The sequence below is a fragment of the Typopeltis vanoorti genome, chromosome 23, assembly GCF_054136105.1.
Source record: "Typopeltis vanoorti isolate ZY-2024b chromosome 23, IOZ_Tvanoo_1.0, whole genome shotgun sequence".
Classification (NCBI taxonomy): domain Eukaryota; kingdom Metazoa; phylum Arthropoda; class Arachnida; order Uropygi; family Thelyphonidae; genus Typopeltis; species Typopeltis vanoorti.
This window is the reverse complement of record NC_143571.1, coordinates 41164587-41183537: the sequence shown is the minus strand read 5'-3', so window position 1 is coordinate 41183537 and position 18951 is coordinate 41164587. Positions and strand designations below refer to the sequence as shown.

At 34.3% G+C, this 18951-nt stretch overlaps 1 protein-coding gene across 2 annotated transcripts in view; it reads left to right on the top strand.

The window, feature by feature from the left end:
* LOC150093796 (uncharacterized) overlaps positions 1–18951 on the top strand; it is a 544781-nt gene that overhangs the window by 366241 nt on the left and 159589 nt on the right. For both annotated transcript variants that reach the window (XM_090413179.1, XM_090413180.1), the window contains exons 16-17: positions 4327–4473; positions 11275–11409. In XM_090413179.1, the coding sequence (XP_090269305.1) occupies positions 4327–4473; positions 11275–11409 (282 nt within the window). The remainder of the gene's footprint in view (positions 1–4326; positions 4474–11274; positions 11410–18951) is intronic.

The following is an 18951-nucleotide window of genomic DNA, read 5'->3' as shown; positions in this document are numbered from 1 at the left end:
TGAACTTCCTCATAATGTTTACCTTTTTTACGCTCTCTTACGTATCTTAGAAACTCTGTGGAGTTTCTAAGATACATAAGGAAAACACCCTCTTCGCCCAATTGTGGAAGGAATTGATTCACCTACTTACAATCTTTCAAAATATCTGGCAAAGCACCTCAAATGTTTCTCTAATAAATTCTCATCATTCATCAAAAACACCACAGATTTTGCTTCTCATATCAAGGATATTTCCATTAATGAAAATGACATTATAGCAAGTTTTGACATTATCTCTTTATTTACTAATGTTCCTACAGACGAAGTACTTACATTACTAAAGGAAAAATTATCCAAAAAAATGTTTGCTTTATTAAAACATTGCATTCATTGTGGTTACTTTAGATATCGGGACTTAATTTACCAACAAAAACAAGGCCTGGCAATGGGCAACCCATTGTCCCTAGTTCTAGCTAATATTTTCCTAGAAGATTTTGAAAAGAAAGCTATATCTTCCTTTTCATTTAAACCCAAACTTTGGAAACGTTATGTTGATGATATTTTCATTATATGGAGTCACGGACGCACATCTCTCATAGATTTTCTTCATCATCTTAACAACCAACATCCTAATATAAAATTTACTGCTGATCTAGAACAAAATAACTCCTTACCATTCCTGGATGTAATGATTACACGATGCTCTGAAAGATTAAAAACTCTATATACAGGAAAGCTACTCATACCAATAGATATCTACATAGTCATTCTCATCATTTCCAACCACAGAAGCTTGGAACTATATCTACCTTAGGACACAGAGCCCGCTCTCTTTTGAATGAACCAGATGAACTCCAAAAAGAAATAAACTACCTCTCTCTCTTATCTTTAAACAAAATGGATACTCCGAAAAAACGATTAAGAAATTTCTTCTGGATCCTCCTAGGCAGTGCACCGCAGAAACTAATAATAATTTTAAAGGTAGCATCTCTATCCCATACATTAGCACAGTCTCTAACAAACTGGCTAAGGTCCTTAAAAAATACAACATCAGGACGTTCTTCACCACACTTCCAAAAATCCATTCTCTTATCAGCCATCCAAAACCTATTCATCACAACCTAAAATATCCAGGTGTATTTAAATTATGGTGTGATTGCAATATCCCTTATTTTGGACAACAACAAATCTATTGAATAACGTATAGAGGAGCATGAGAGAGATTTCTCCTATAAAAGATCACGTGCAACTGCGTTGTCCAGTCATGTTCTTTTTTCAAACAATCCTAATGATGATCTCCAAAGTCACTCTGCTTGCTGGGATAAATCAGAAAATATTTTTCGCTGTGGTGATGAGTTCGAAAGAAAAATTGTAGAATCCAGGGAAATCATCCTGAATCCTGAACACTTAAACAGCAATTTAAGTTATAACATCCCAGATAGCCATACTGCAGTTATTCAGTATTGGTGTTCACGAGAGCCTGCACGCACACACGCAATAAACAATAGTGCGCCAATTAGAACAACTTAAAAAATACGTTTTTGCTTCAATTATGTGTTGCAATTTTTACCTGTAATTCCCAGTTTTTTAGATTCTTCAATGTTTATTACTATTATCTTCCTTTAATGAATACCTGATGAAGGCTGTTATAAGACGAAACTAGTTGCATTATTCTGATTAAAACTTTATTAGTTATCTCTGTTTAAGTCATTAAATCTATTTTAAAAAAAAATATATATATATATTTATATATATCGCGACTCCTACTGCTGCTGAGTGCGTCCACTAGGTGGTGAATGGGGGGGACCCTGATTACCATCTGTTGGATATCAGATTAGCTCTGACTTGTGGTTTTGTTACTGCTGATCCGGTGTGAAAATATTGCCATTCACCAACTTGCAGTGAGCCAATGTAATGAATTTATGGCTCAATCTTCCAAGATGAATCAAACAGAAATAAAATGGCCCTCATTATGCAGAGGACAGATTGTTGCTACCTATGGCAGCAGGCAGTTAAACATGAAGGCAGAGGGTGCTAAGAATCCCAGGGTAACCAGATTATACTGCCATTAAAAAGTAGACCTTAGAACCTTAAACTGTAAGTGAGCAGTGAAGCATGGCTAACTGAACTGACTGAAGATCTGAAGTGACTAAAATGGGACATTCTCAGATTGTGTGAAGTTAGATGTAATGGTGAAGAAATTCTTAAATTAAAAAAATAGAGAAATGGAGACATACTGTATTATATAGGACAAGATAAGGAAAGAATCAGTGGAGTTGTATTCATGTTCAACAAAAAATTGAAGGACATAATAGAATTTAACAGTATATCTGATTGAATAGCAAGTATTGTTGTTCAAATCTCAAAAAGATACCCTCTTCAGATCATCCAAGTCTCTGCACCAACAATAAGTCATACTGATGAAGAAATTCTTGTAGATAGTTCTTATACGTCGGTAACACATGACTAGTAAATTATTAAAGGAATTTACAACGTATACTGCAATATTAATTAAAAGAAACTTGAATAAATACTTCCTGTATTTCGGCAATGTCACATTGTAATCTTCATGGAAACTTAACTATGACACACGCACACAGGCACTACAAAAAGCAAATGAGGCAGAAGAGAGAAAACTAATGTTGTACCTAGAGTCCTAAAGATGCCCCCTAGTGGGCTATATTGGGTTGTCTTGGCTGTTGGGCTGAAGTTCTCACACAAACTTTTAATTTACATATGCGTTATGACGAGCTTGAAAGAAAGATAATCGAATCTAAAGAAATATCCCTTGATTCATCCCATATAACAACAGCCTTAGCTACAATCTGTCTGATGCACACATTGCCTCTGTCCAGTACCGGGGCTCTCGTGATAACTCACGCACGTAGTCAACTTCATTTGAAACTCCAGCATTCATTCCTGTTTGAACTGTACTGCCGTCTTTTATATTAGATCTGTTGATGTAATTTTATATTGTCTCTGTAATTTTTTATATAATTCTTTGTCTTTGATACCTGAAGAAGTTGATTTTTTCAACGAAACTAGTAGTATCTCAGCATTAAACTTTATTCTTTTTTATTCTCGGTATTATAGTCATTCAAACTAATTTTTTCATGTATATATATATATGCTATGTGGCTCTGCCCCTCCCCCGTTACACCTATGGCACCCAATCCCTTGAGTTCCGGACATTAGGCCGGTTCTCCTTGAATTCTGATGACTCAAATTTTTGAAGATTTGAAAGGGGATTCCTTCCTCCCCCCTGCTCGAGTTTCGGACTGGTAAGGTCGGTTCTCCTCGAATTTTGAAGACTCGAAAGGGGATTTCTGACCCCCCTAGCTCCTTCCCCCACCAGTTCCAGACTGGTAGGCCGGTTCTCCTTGAATTCTGAAGACTCAAAAGGGGTACCCCTGTGCCTGCAGTTCTTGACGTCCCCCTGCTGAGTTCTTATTGGTAGGCCGATTCTCTTTGAATTCTGATTACTCGAATTTTCAAAACTCGAAAGGGGGATACTTCCCCCGGTGCCTATTGCCCCCCCCCCCTCGAGTTCCGGACTGGTAGGCTGGTTCTCCTTGAATTTTGAAGACTTGACACTCAGGGTAGTCCCTGAGTTTCAAAACGTTTCAAATAACTTGACAAAAATCGTGACACAAAAACATTTCATAAAAAGGCTTATCATTTTATATTATAGAGTAGATGTGTGTGTGTAATCATTATATTATACTTTAACTTCCAAGGCATTTAAATCAGTTTTTTTTCATCCTTCACAGTTTTTATATTCTAGATTTTTAATTCTTTATAAACCAGATTCTTTAATTTGAAGACAAAACATACCTCTAAATAACTAGGGTTGTAATATTTCACTTTGTAATGAAATTCATTATCACCATAGTCTTGGCATTTTATCCAACTAGAGGAGGTATTTGTGGAAGCAGTATATATATCACAGAAGATGGGATTAACTTGGCTGGAATATGCATATTTAGCATTTCATTAAGTCCTCTGTTTTGAACTGGAAACTGCAACTATCTTCTAATTATTGCACAGTCTTCATTCAGTAACTAAGTTGATAGAAAGGTTGGGCCATATCATAATGTATAGAGATCATGATAAATTATTTCACTGTAAAGGAAGTTTAATATTTTATGTTTAATTCGTAGTTTGTAGTGACAGCTTGGTATCACTTTCAAAATCCTGTTCTCCTTGTATATGGCATTAAAAATTTATTTTTTATTTTTTTTTTTTATTTTAAGCAGTTTCACTAATATTCTCATATAATCTTATTAATTCCCTTTTTGAACTAGACATTTTATATTTTAACTTGATTACCATTTAATTTCATTGTAGGTGTACGATGTGGCAGTCAGTGTGAGAGAGGTAAATGGGGTCCTCTCTGCTTAAGTTCATGTGATTGTAAAAATAATTCTTCCTGTGATCCTGTTACTGGTGCCTGTGTTTGTGAGCGAGGGTGGATGGGTAAAGACTGCAATGAAAGTAATTTTTTTTTTAACAGTTTAAAATTAAAGTAACATTAGCCTGTTTAAGAGTCATAGTTTTCCATGTTTTTTTTTTTCTGAAAAAAATATGGTGTAATGCTTAGTTATTAGGAAAAGACACTCTCAAAAAATGTTTTTTTACTTTATTGATCTATTCATTTTCTTTCTTATTCAATTAGTGTGCTTTATTATATTTTTTCATCAGGCATTATTGCAAAGCCAGATACCACAAGTTTGGAGGGATTTATTAGGAATGAAATGTGGATTTTTGGTATATACTCCTGGTGTAATGAATAACATTAATTGTTGTTAATATTCCATAGCAGTGGAATATTGACAACAGTTAATATTCCACTAACAAAGACTTTGTTCTTCAGAATGAATAAAAGCATATCTTTCAGTTTGTCTATAATATGATAAAGTACAAGGAATCTGGTAAACACCTGAAACACTAGGAAGCTTAATGAAGAATTACTAGATCCATGGTGAACTGGATCTTCATTAACCCGTTAACATACAAAGACATCTGTGACACCTGTTTTGTTTATTGCACCAAAATTAATTTTGATGTATCGCAGACGATACGAAGTTCTCGTCAATTTCTAACGAATTTCATACAAAGACGTCTGTGACATGTCTTTTGTTTATTGGACCAAAATTGATTTTGACGTAACGCAGACGTTATTACGAAGTTTGTGTCAATTTCAAACGAATTTAGAGTTTAAAAATAATTTATATGTCAAAGGGTTAACTGGCTGGCAGGTTACAATTTTATGAAGACTCATACAGGCCTTTATATCCATGCAGAATTACACCACCATCATAGTCAAAAAAGTGGGATTATCAAGACCTTAATACATTATGCCCATTCTTTATATTTTTCAGATGAACTGCTATAGAAAGGATTACGGCATTAAGTCAACCTTATCAAATAGTGTTAGCGATTTCTTAATGAAAAAATCATTTATAGGATCCCTGTTTCTTGTGTTCTCAAGGAAATAAAAAAAAATCCCACTTTTCTCACATCTCCTAAAGATAAGCTCCCTTTTGGTTATCTGGGTGTTTACTAGATTTCTTGTTCTTGTGGCTTGTCATTTTATGAACAAACTGTAAGATCTGCTTTTATTCGTCACAAAGAACATAAGTCTTATATCATGATCCTGAATAGTCTGGACTTGTCAAACATCCATCTTCCCCAAGCATAGAACTCATTGGAATAAATCTTTCCTAACTTTTAATTATATATTTTAGGAGTGACTATTTTTTGTAATCTTATGTTATCTACTAAGGTGGTACTTTTTTTAGAAGTTTTTGTTATTGCTGTTCCGTTTTTGTACTGAAGATGCCTGTGAAACATAGATGAAAATTTTACAAATGAACATAATAAAAGTTTTCCACATCTTTGTTCACATAACTCTCATGCTTTTCACGAAATTGTTCATATTCAGGTGGATATCCACCACTAGAAGAATTCTCACCTTCTCAGGCCTCACTAGAAGAAGGTGAGGATTGGACATTAGGTCAGAATGCACAGTCAGTTTTTCACATTTCTTGAAAGCCCATTTAGAAGTTGTTTTCTAGTTGCCTTTGACTCTTAAACCAATCCCACATGCATACAAGGTCTGTTCAGAAAGTTCAAAACATTAAAAATATATACAAAAGCTTATGAGGCATAGGAACAAATCTCCTTCAAAATATTCTCCTCCTGCATCAATATAATGTTCCAAACATTTTCTGACATTTGGAAGTATCTCTGGAACAGTTCTAAAGGAATGGTTTTCAGTTGCTCTGTCTCATTCTGTTTAATTTCATTTACATCTTGAAGCCTTCATCCTTTAAGTTCAGATTTTTGCTTGGGAAATGAAACAGTCATAGTAGGCCAAATTTGGTGAAAAGGGTGGGTGAGATTTAACTGTGATGTTCTTTTGAGCCAAAAACTTATGACTTGAAAGAGCTGAGCAGGATTGTTGCAAAGTGCAATCCTTCTCTACTCTTTCAGTAGCAATCCTCCTCATTTCCAAATCTTCCATCAGAATTTGGTGGCAAGATCCAACCGAGATTCCTGGTCACAGGCCAGCTCTTGATCTCAAATAGTAATTCGCTGATTGTTGATAACCTTTTTGCAACATGAGCCGCCAAGTTGTCAGTGGTGTTCCAAAATGAGAGTTATGTTTGGTCCAAGTTTGATTATCTTTAAACCTTTTGATTTGCTCAAATGTCTTTGAGTGACTTTAAGGCATTATCCCCAAAATTTGTTTTAAGTGTTTGATTTCATGGCTTTTTTGTCAAATTAAATGCAAAACTTGATGCATGCATGAATTGTTTATTTATTAATGACATCATCACAATTGCAAAGAAAGAAAGAAACGTATTTTATTCATCAAAGCATTGCAGGTGATTGATACGATGCAATGATATCAGGCTTTTTCTGTCATGTTATAACATGTATATACATATCTGCTTACAAAACAGAACACTAGCATACATGGTTTCATTATTACTATTATCTCAAGACCTGTATTGAGATAGCCTGCAGAGAATCTAAACGTACTTGAGGCATGGTAGTGTCTCAACTACATTTAGATTCTCCGCAGACACCACACTTTCAGGCAGAACATTCCACTCATTCACAGCTCTCCATGCAAAAAAACTTGCTTCTCACACCCTCTTTATACAGCTTCCAGGGATGACATCATGTTTTCCCACCATTTTATGAAAAACTTCTTCAACATAATCCTATAACAACCCCTTACTAACTTGTATGTCTATTATATCATCTCTCTTCTCCTATTCTCCTATCCACTAGACTCTGCAGTTTGCATCTTCTCAAACTTTCTTCATACTCAGCATTCCATTGACTGGAAATTACCTTAGTCAGTCGCAGGTGACCATATCTGTGCACAATAGTGCATATTATAGGGTGATCAAGGTCTTATATAATCAAACTAGAATCTCTTTACTTCCACAAGTCAGTGTCCTCTTGCATCGTTGCCAGAATTTGTTGTGTTGTCCTCACAGTTTTGGCAATGTGTCTTCTAAATTTAAATCCTTATCCACCATCAACCTACAATCTCTTATTTCCTCCACAATATATCTCTCCTCATTTCCTCCACAATATATCTCTCCTCATTTCCTCAACATTCTACATCCCATCTTTTGTTTTTCAAATTTTAATACCTTACATTTTGCAATATTGAACAGGCATCTCCACTACTATGTCCATTCACTCAGTCTGTTCAAGTCTACTTGTAAAACCACAGTATCTGCTCTACTTATCATAGTTCTTCCCAACTTTACACCATCTGCAAACACTGAATATCTCCATTCATATCTTCCCCAGTGTTGTATTCTGAATGAAGAGAAATTAAAATTATTAATACTCCCTTTAGAATCCAACATAATCCACCATATCAAAGGCTACATTTGTAGATATTATTTTATATAAATCTCTTGATATAAACTATTATACATGTAATTACCTTTGTGAGTTTTTTATTTAATTATTTAATCTAGGATATGCATTAATAATGGAAAGAGCTCTGTATAAAAATAACGTTCAGATTATCTTATTTATTCCTATATTAATAGTAGAAGAATTTGTGTTCATCATATTAATTATATATTATTTGAATTGAAAAATATCCTTTTATTTAATTTCTGAATGTAAAGGTATAATGTTATGTAATGCTTATGTACTGCTCTAATTGTTTTCATGGAGACGGAGTTAAAAATAGAAAGCGCGAGCGTAGTAGTGCGTGAATTATGACGTAAGATGGAATTGATATGAGCTAGATGGTGAGAACAAGTTTTGGCGGGAAAACGGAGTGAAAATATATAAACGGAAAGCGAGAGTAAACAAGGAAAGTGAGTAGAAGTTGGTCGGCAGAGTTAGCACGAGCACTAGGGACTGCATACAATTGGAGCACTCAGCACAGTAATGGCACTGAAAACAGTACAATAGAGATGAGGAAATAATTTATTGGCAGCACGGAGTTAAATAAGAGGCTGTAGTACAAAGAATTAAGTGCTGTGATCAGATTACAAAGGATCAAAATGTAAATTGACAACTCAGAATATTGATATGGAATTCCGAAGTTAATGTTGTATTCCAGAGCTTTCGAGGAAGATTAGTAGAAAGCTGATTCTATTGTAAAGTAGTATATGAGGAATAAGTAGATTTTCTAGTGCAATTGTGTTTGCATTTGTGATGTGCTGAAGTTAAAGATTAAGTTAATTTAAAGAAGATTACTTTTGAAATGTGTAGCTCCTGTGTGATAATTATCTAAAGTTTTAAGTGTGCCTCAGTGAATAATTTGTGCAAAGATTTATTCCGGTAAGAACAGTTGTACTTTATAGCATTTTAGAGTGAAGTTATAAGAGTTACCTCCTTCTGTTAAATCCTAACATTAACTGTGGTGTTTATGCTGAAATTAGCCGAAGCTAGAAGATTAATGGTCTTCCCCCCTTAAAGTGATAGCTATCTCTTGGCCGAGCTATGTGATTTCTGACTAAGGGATAGATAAAGAATACTATTGTTAAAATATTTGCTGTGAATTTCAGTGGTAAAGAAGTTTAGTACTATCTTTGGCTGTTGGGGAGATATTAGATTTTGAAGCTCAATGTTTAATACCAAAAGTTAAGTGAATGTTATGTGTAGTTGAACTGAGTTAATTTTGCATTATCTTGTATCCAAAGTATGCTTATGTATATATTATATAACCCTTGAATTAAATGTTTTGTTTTATTGATTTCAATTTGTTGTTAGCCTGATTCTTTTCCACTGCACTGTTCATAAAATTATCGGACCTAGCGGGAACCTCAAATGTTAATGTAAAATTCGATCTATATATAAACATTAGACTGCTAAAGTTAATTAATATTTGATTACACTATTTCGCATCGACTAATCTGAATATAGGGTGGTGCAGTATAATAGAAATTTCCCTATATTTGGATTAGTAATCAACACACACAATTAATTAACCTTAATAAGAACAACGTTAAAGCAAGATGGTGGTTCAAAAGACAGGAAGGACGATCCAACACCAGTATCATTAACATATAGGTTAAACAACAATAGCCCTAGAACAGACTCCCTGAGGCACACCACTGGCAACTTTCCTCTTCCATGATATCGCTGACCCATACACAACTTGTTGATAACTTTCAGATAGCCAATCTCCAGTCCAATTCACTAGTCAAATATTCAACCCCATCTGCTCTAGTTTGGACTATGAACTTATCATGTGTTAATCTATCAAAAGTCTTTGTAAAAATCTAAGTACGAAGGTGGTCTGAAAAGTTCTCGGCCTCAACTATAGATGGCAATGCTATTGGCAAGATTTTTTTTTTCTAAGTTGGTACATCTGTCATAAGCATCCATGTGAAATTGCAAGTCATTCTATCAAGTAGTTTGTTTTATACAGTTGTCTGAAGCAAAAGTGTTATCTGTATCCCTTGAAATAGATAAAATTGAGTATCATGAGGTTATAAAATTCTTTGTAAAAGAAGGTTTAACTGCAAAAGAAATTCATTCAAAGTTCATAAAGGTTTATGGGCACTTTTCTTCTTCATTTTCGACAATTAAAAAATGGGCGCTGCCGAGTTTAAATGTGGCCGTACCAGCCTTGAAGATGATCCACACTAAGGAGGACAACCTGAAAGTTTAACACCAAAAATCATTGATCATGTGCACGGGTATGGAATTGGATGACCAGCGAGTCAATGTGCGTGAAATTGCTAAGACTATAAGTATTTCAGAAGAATGTGTAGGATATATTTTGCATGAATTGCAAATTAAAAAGCTTTGTGCAAGATGGGTGCCATGCTTGCTCACAACAGATCAAAAACTCACTCACATGAAAATCTGAACAGTGCTTGGAGTGTTTTAACAAGAATAAAACTGATTTTGTGTGTCAATTTATTACTGTGGATGAGACTTGGGTTCATCATTACACACCAGAATCCAAACAGCAGACAGAAGCCGGTTGTTCAGCATCAAAGAAGACAGTCGGTTTCATCAGCAGGAAAGGTCATGGCATCGGTGTTTTTGGGATGCTAAAGGCATTTTGTTTATTAATTATCTTGAAAAGGGTAAATATAATAATATATTGCACTTAGCAACTTCAATAAATTGATTTTTTGCTTTCTTGTTTATTTTTTATTTATTTATTTTTTTATTTATATATTCTTGGTATTGTTTATACTGTGAAGCACTATTATGAATAATCAACAACACCTACACCTTTCAATATGTATATCTGTGTTCCATTTTTTATAGCTTCTATTTTTTTTTAAATGTAATAATAATTTATCCTGCCTCAATTTGTCCTCTATTAACTTATTATCATCCAGAAGCTATCATTCTTTCTTAGTAGTGAACATGCGACTGTATTAGTTTTTAACAACAGTGACATTTCAGATAATTGTTTCAAATATATTATTGTATGATATCATTTCATTATAACCTTGTCTGTGCAAACATAATTTGTTCAGATGTATTACTTTATTAACCATGTCACTGGAAAGAATGGATTGTGAGTTAAGCAGAATTAGTTAATTTTTGATCACATTTGCAAGTATATGAACAATTAAACAACAAGATTATAAGTTTCTCCTAGAATGAAACTTTCATGGTATAATGAAATCCAGTTTGCTGTGAACCTTGTTTTTATAAAATAATGTTCAGTTTATATACACTGGAATAATATTATTTTATTATTAAACTTATTGAAGTAGTCATAATATGAAATGATGTGTAAATTCACCATTTTGAAAATTCGTTTTAATATAATTGCAGCTTGCAGTTTTGGCTCATTTGGTTACAACTGCTCTGAAAAGTGTCCACACTGTATGAATAGTAATGGCAGCTGTAATCATATTACTGGTCACTGTAACTGTTTACCTGGCTATACTGGGCTTACTTGTAGTGAGAGTAAGTATTTTGTTTTTATTTTTCTTATTGATTACTGGGTACTTGATTATTTTGACATAGTTCATGTTGTTTTTTATGTGATTTGAAAAATAATTATTTTTCTATTTACATGCTCTTGTTATCCTCCAACTTTACTTGTAGTCCTTCAACCTAAAAGCATCATCAATTCCTAATATTTACCCTAACAGATGTATAAGATGCTATGATAGTGTTGCATAATTAAGTTTACAGTTTTGTAAACATCCAAATTAATTATCAGTTTTCAGTATATATATTATCAGATTTTGGTCGTCCTCTGAATTGTTTCGCTTGCATCTAACAATAGTTCGCAAGCTTTTCTCTCTTTCTTGCTCTAATTACCTTCCTATTTAAATGACCATGCTGTATTCTTGAATGCTAATGATGTCAGATTCCTTTCTAATATAATTTTTAACATGATTCTGCCATTAACACCCCCTGTTCACTCCCCTGATTTTCTGAGAACTTACATATCATGATTTCTAGTCTTTGTTTCAACAGTTTTATTTCTAATGCAACTCACAGATCCATAAGTACAATTGGTGTATCAAAACACTAACTAGCTAGATTAGCATTTTGACTACTTTCTTTCTTGTTCTGTATAAATTTATTCAGTTGACATCCCACCATATGATCTTTACTTGTTCTTTTGTATTTTTATATTTTTGCCATCTGTACTAAAAATTATTTAAATGAATGGTGTTACTTGTACTCTAGGTTTCCCATTCAGGATGCATTGATGTTTTCAGTATTCTTGCCTATTTTGATAGTTTTTACTTTTCTTTATATACTGTATACACACACACACACACACACACACACACACACACACACACACACACACACACACACACACACACACAGTCGGGTCTCTTTTATGCGTTAGATATGTTCCACAGAAAACCGCATATAAAAAATCACACAAAAAAGACCTTACAGTGAAAAATTAGGGATGATACATTCCATAATTTTCTAAAACCACATAAAATCGAAGCAGTGAATTAAAATAAACCTAAAATCACATAAAAAAAGTTTATCAAAATTGAGGAAAATAAGAATGCTTAAGTTTGTTTTAAAGCTTTATTCATTTAATTTTATTGAAAAGTTAAAATTTTTTATACAATTTTTTCATCAGAATTATCATCACTATTAGACAATATTTGGAAACATTTGCGAACTGGTGTGAAATCACTTTCATCACCAGAAGAGATAGTCAGCACATCAGATCTATATGGTGAAGGCAATGGTTCTTCACAAACATAATTAGCTTCACCCTCATTCTGTGCTGATTTTTTTGCTTCTGACAATATAATCAGTGATTAAAGTTTGCGATGATTTTACTAATTTTTTATATGGCTCGTGATATCCAGACATACAGTTCTTCAGCTCACGTTGGAATTTAAAGGCTTGGTCAGAATTTGTGTCATTAACAAGAAAATGATTTTCCAATTTATTGCACAGTTTAAGATCGTCTCGAATTATATTTGCAGTGAGGGGGACAGGTTTTTTTTCCACTTCACTATCGTTTTCTGAATCTTCGATGATATCTAAAGATAATCGATATCCAGGAATATCATTGTCACTTGAGGCATTATCCACAAGCAATTTTGCCAACATGGTTGTTCGAGTGGTTAGTGTATCTGCTCTCCAACTAACAGGCTGCTGGTTCAAATCCTGCCGTGGGCATGGATGTTTGTGATTGTCTGTGAAAAATACTAATAGTGGTGGTGATTGGTTTAGATGATGGTAGTTGCAGTTTGTAATTGGTGGATTTGATTGGTGGAGAGAGTTGTAGAGGAGGTGCCCTCCCTCAATGAGTCTTTGGACTCCCTGGAGGTGTCAGTACTAATAATAATAATAAAATTCATCTACATCATTCTGGCTAAATGTATCAAAACCTTCTCCACCAATTTCATGTTGTGCCAAAGTAATGATTTCAGCTGATAATGTAGATGGTTGCAATGTTTGCAACACATCCAGGCCAAGCTGCTTTCCAGCAGGCACTTAAAGTTTGTGGTCTTATTTCAGTGATGTAAGACTGTTTAAATCATGTAACATGATTTAAACAGTCCAAAATCTGGTACAAAATCTGTTATTCATTATCTATACTGTTATTCATTATCTATATGGATCACATTATGAAGGAATGTGGTATTAAACCTGATATCAAAATTGGAGATGTTAATGTCAGCTCTTTGCTTTATGCGGATGATGTTATACTTCTAAATAAATCCGCTACAAGTCTGCAAGATTCTCTGACTAAATTGAATAGCTGTTGTAATAGATATGGTATGAAGGTCAGCAATAAAAAGACAAAGACAATGAAAATAGGCAGAATCATTGAAAATGTCAACTGTGTTGTTAATGGAGAACCTGTGGAACAAGTAAAACATTTCAGCTACTTAGGCACAATTTTTACTGAAGATGGTAAACTAAATATAGAAATAGACAACAGAATCAGCAAAGCTGGTATGGTGGGAAGTCAATTGAATAAATTCATATGGAATAAGAATGAAATTAGTCTGAACACTAAATTAGCTGTATACAAGACTGTGTTCAAACCAATTTTAACTTATGGATCGGAGAGCTGGGTCAGAAGTAAAACACTTGACCAAAGACTAGAGACCGCAGATATGAGAGTCCTAAGAAAGATTAGAGGCGTGAACAGATGGCATCAATGGCAATATCATATTAAAAATGAAGATATTAGGAAAGAACTTGACATTGTCAGCATCCCGGAATGCGTTAGCAGAGCTAATCTCAGATGGTATGGTCACTTAAATAGAATGGGAGAGGAAAGATTAGCAAAACAAGTGTTTTTTGCCAGGTTGGCAGGAAAACGACCCAGAGGAAGACCAAGATATAGGTGGATTGATACGGTACAAAGTGCCTTAGACGATAGAAATGTAAGATCTGATAATGTTGGAGTCTTGACAAGTAACAGACTGATTTGGAGGAAAATTGTAGATAGGAAGTTAGTAATGATGTAATTTTTTCATGTAGTACTGTCATATCCTGTACACCCCTTGAGGGTACATGACAGGAATTTGATGATGATGATGATGATGATGATGAAAATCTGGTACAAAGCAATTATTGAACCATTTAGTAAATACAACAGTCATTATCCAGACCTTTGTATTAGCCATTGAATGTACCGGCAGCTGTTTTAGATTTTTGCTTTTAGAGCAGTGGTCTTAGAGATCGATTTACTAGGAGGGGTCTCAACATTCAATCCCCTGATGCATTGCTACAAAGTAACAATGTTACTTGATCTTTGCTTGCTTTAAACCTATTTGCTTTTTTCTCAGACTTTGTGATGTGAGTTCGACTAGGAATTTTCTTCCAAAACAATCCTGTTTCGTCAGCGTTAAACTTGATCAGGACAATATCCACCGCCTTCAATAATTTTGGCTTACTTCTCTTGAAAATTTTTGTCTGCTTCTTCATCTGCTGCTGTAACCTCTCCTGTAATCTTCACATTATGAAGTGCATTCCTTTTAAAAACCCGGTTAGCTACCCTTTGCTAGCCGAAAATTCTTTATCAGCCTGGGAAGCAGAAGTAGATGGCTCCAATTGCTTCATAAAATCTGTTCATAAAACCGAAGAGTTTTTTGTTTAATTAAATAACCACTTATAGGAATTCTTCTTTGAGTTAATTCTTCATTCCAAATTATGTGTGCTCGTTTTATTTTTTCTAATAAAGCATCTCTTGAGTATGATGATAATTTAGCATTTAGTTTTATGCCAGAAATGACAGATTTTCTTATTGCGACTTCATTCTTTTTAATTGCTCTTATAGTAGATTCGCCTAAATTAAAATGTTTACCAATTGCTGTAGATCCCTCTCTTTTTGCTAAGCGACAATTTTAAAATTGCAATTTTCATTTCCAAAGAAATTGCTTTTCTTTGGTGCTTTTTTTTCTTTATTGGGCCAAATTAAATCTTTAAAATAAAAATTAGCAAAATTTAGACTTATGATAATGAAAAGACTTACTCACATGCAAAATTAAACTTCAGGGACACTCACTCCTTACACGTTACTCATGTTATGATCGAATGTGCTGCTACTACACGCTGTTTGTTATGTACAACGGGGAAAACCCCAAATCTGCATGAAAAAATATGCACCGCATAACTTCAAAACTGCATAAAAAGTGAGACAAGTGTGTGTATTAATTTTAGTGTGTGTGTGTGTGTGTGTAGAAAGTTTTTTAACTTTAAATTAAAAAATTATTTTTAACTTTATCCTGATCTTTAACTTTACCCTCATCCTGAGATTTTATTTAATAAGGTCAAAGCACCTTGTGGCAACTTGTTTAGGTAAAATTCATAAGCTCTGCATTACTTCAACCTTAGCATTGTCAGGTCTGGCTCCCACTGACGAGACCTCAATAAAGATCGAAACCGGTATGAGTAGTGACTATTGCCTTTAATGCATAGCATCATACATCTCCTCAAGGGGATGTGCTTTACATTAAAGGAAAAATGCCAAGGAAAGTGATCAGAGCTTAATCCACTTTTACGACGAGTTGCTTAGACTTGCACTAGGTGCAGGCGCAAACTTGACTTACTTGTCTGTTCGCTCACTTGGGAAATAGAATTAAAAACCAAGTTTATATAAAATTACTTGGTATCTTGAATACATATATATCTATATATATATACAAAAATATTTTGGGAAAATTTGGAGAAAAGAGCAAAGCTAATAATAATGGCAAATATCTGTTGGATTTCTGCTCAGGACATGGACTGGTTATTACTAACACCATGTTCCAACATAAAAATGTGCACAAATTCACATGGATAGAAGAGGCTAGGAATAAGAAAAGTCTCATTGACTATGTTATTGTTGATAGTGATGTTTTCTCCCTGGTGCAGGACACCAGAGTGTACAGAGGATTTGAAATTGGAAGCGATCACTATTTAGTCTTGAGCAGGATAAAATTGAATTTCATATTGAAAAGAATAACATGTAAGAAAGTTTTAAAGCGAATAAAAGTTGAGCAGCTCTCAGATGTGAACTGTAGACTAAAATGCAGAAAGATTATTGAAAAGAAAATGAAAGAGTTTGAGAACAGGAATCAAACCTTGGAGATTCAGTGGCAAACTCTGAAGAAAACATTGATTGATTCTGCCAGAGAGGCATGTGGTGAGATTGTATGCAAGGATAAAAAAAAAAAATCAGAACTTCCTGGTGGACACAGGAAGTTAAAGAGGCAGTGAAGGAAAAGAAGAAAGCATATCAAAAGTTCCTGGCAGAATACAGAGACAAATGTAAGAAAGCTAAACAGTGTGTAAAACTAGCTAAACAAAAGTCATGGGAGGACTTTGGCAAGAATATAGAAAATAAATATCAAGAAGGTGGCAAAATATTCTGGAGGTTGTTGAAGAAGCTTAGGAATGGAGGAAAGAGTGCTGTTAAAGGAGTTAGAGATGATAAAGGTGACATGAAAACAGGAGAAAAAGATATCCTTGAAGTATGGAGTAATTACTTTGAAAAACTGCTAAATGAAACAAGCAGTGATGACAGCACAGTGGTAAAAAAAACACTGACCAGGCATGCAGTCAGGAATACATATCCATACTTGAAGTAGTTTCCTTTCCACATTTCAAGCCATCAAAGGCTTGAAATGTGGAAAGGCAGCAGGAGTAGATGATATTCGACTAGAAATGCTGAAGTATGGTGGTATAAAAGTCTTACAGTGGCTGCACTGCATAGTTCAGAAGGCCTGGACAGAGGGAAGAATTCCCGATGATTGGAGTAGAGATCTCATAGTACCCATATACAAAAAGGGAAATAAAACTGCATGTGAGAATTACAGAGGTATTTCCCTACTGAGTGTTCCTGGCAAGATCTATGCAAGTATACTTGAGAAACGGTTGAGAAGAATTGTGGAAGAAAAGCTTGGTGAAGAACAAGCTGGATTCAGGCCAAATAGAGACTGTCAGGATCAGATCTTCACTTTACGACAAATAGTCGAGAAAGCATGGGAATATAACAAAGATCTGTATTTAAGTTTTGTCGATCTGGAAAAGGCATATGACAAGGTGCTAAGAGAGAAGCTATTCAATACGCTTCAGTTATATGGTGTCAATGGGGCATTATATCAAGCAATACTTAGTCTTTATTTGAGTTGTAAGTCAGCAGTTAAAAATTGAAGGAAGTATAGGAAGATGGTTTAATGTTAAATCTGGTGTGAGACAAGGATGTACATTATCCCCCTCTGTTATTCATTATCTATATGGATCACATTATGAAGGAAAGTGGTATTAAACCTGATATCAAAATTGGAGATGTTGATGTCAGCTCTTTGCTTTATGCGGATGATGTTATACTTCTAAATAAATCTGCTACAAGTCTGCAAGATTCTCTGACTAAATTGAATAGCTGTTGTAATAGATATGGTATGAAGGTCAGCAATAAAAAGACAAAGACAATGAAAATAGGCAGAATCATTGAAAATGTCAACTGTGTTGTGAATGGAGAACCTGTGGAACAAGTAAAACATTTCAGCTACTTAGGAATGATTTTTACTGAAGATGGTAAATTAAATATGGCAATAGACAACAGAATCAGCAAAGCTGGTATGGTGGGAAGTCAATTGAATAAATTCATATGGAATAAGAGAGAAATTAGTCGGAACACTAAATTAGCTGTATACAAGACAGTGTTCAAACCAGTTTTAACTTATGGATCTGAGAGCTGTGTCAGAAGTAAAACACTTGACCAAAGACTAGAGACCACAGATATGAGAATCCTGAGAAAGATTATAGGCATGAACAGATGGCATCAATGGCAATATCATATTAAAAACGAGGATATTAGGAAAGAACTTGACATTGTCAGCATCCAGGAATGCGTTAGCAGAGCTAATCTTAGGTGGTATGGTCATTTAAATAGAATGGGAGAGGAAAGATTAGTAAAACAAGTGTTCTCTGCCAGGTTGGCAGGAAAACGACCCAGAGGAAGACCAAGATATAGGTGGATTGATACGGTACAAAGTGCCTTAGATGATAGAAATATAAGATCTGATAATGTTGGAGTCTTGACAAGTAACAGACTGACTTGGAGGAAAATTGTAGATAGGAAGTTAGTAATGATGTAATTTTTTCATGTAGTACTGTCATATCCTGTACACCCCTTGAGGGTACATGGCAGGAATTTGATGATGATGATGATGATACATATATTAAAACTAATATATCATATTTTTCGGACAATAAGACACACTCCAAATTTATGAGACGATTTTTAGAAAAAAATATTTTATTATATAAAGATATTTACAAATTCTTACTTAATTTTTATTTATTGTTACATTCATTTGTATTAGCAATATTCAGTTCATCTTCACTCTCAGTACTATCACTGGTCTCGTTAATGTCACCATTCGTATTACTTTCGTCTGAACATTGTTGTCACTCCCTTCAAAAACTGCATCATCTTTGATACCATCCATCGCATTACTTATCCCGCATTTCTTAAATGACTTTATAATCATCTTTTCTTTCACAGCTTCC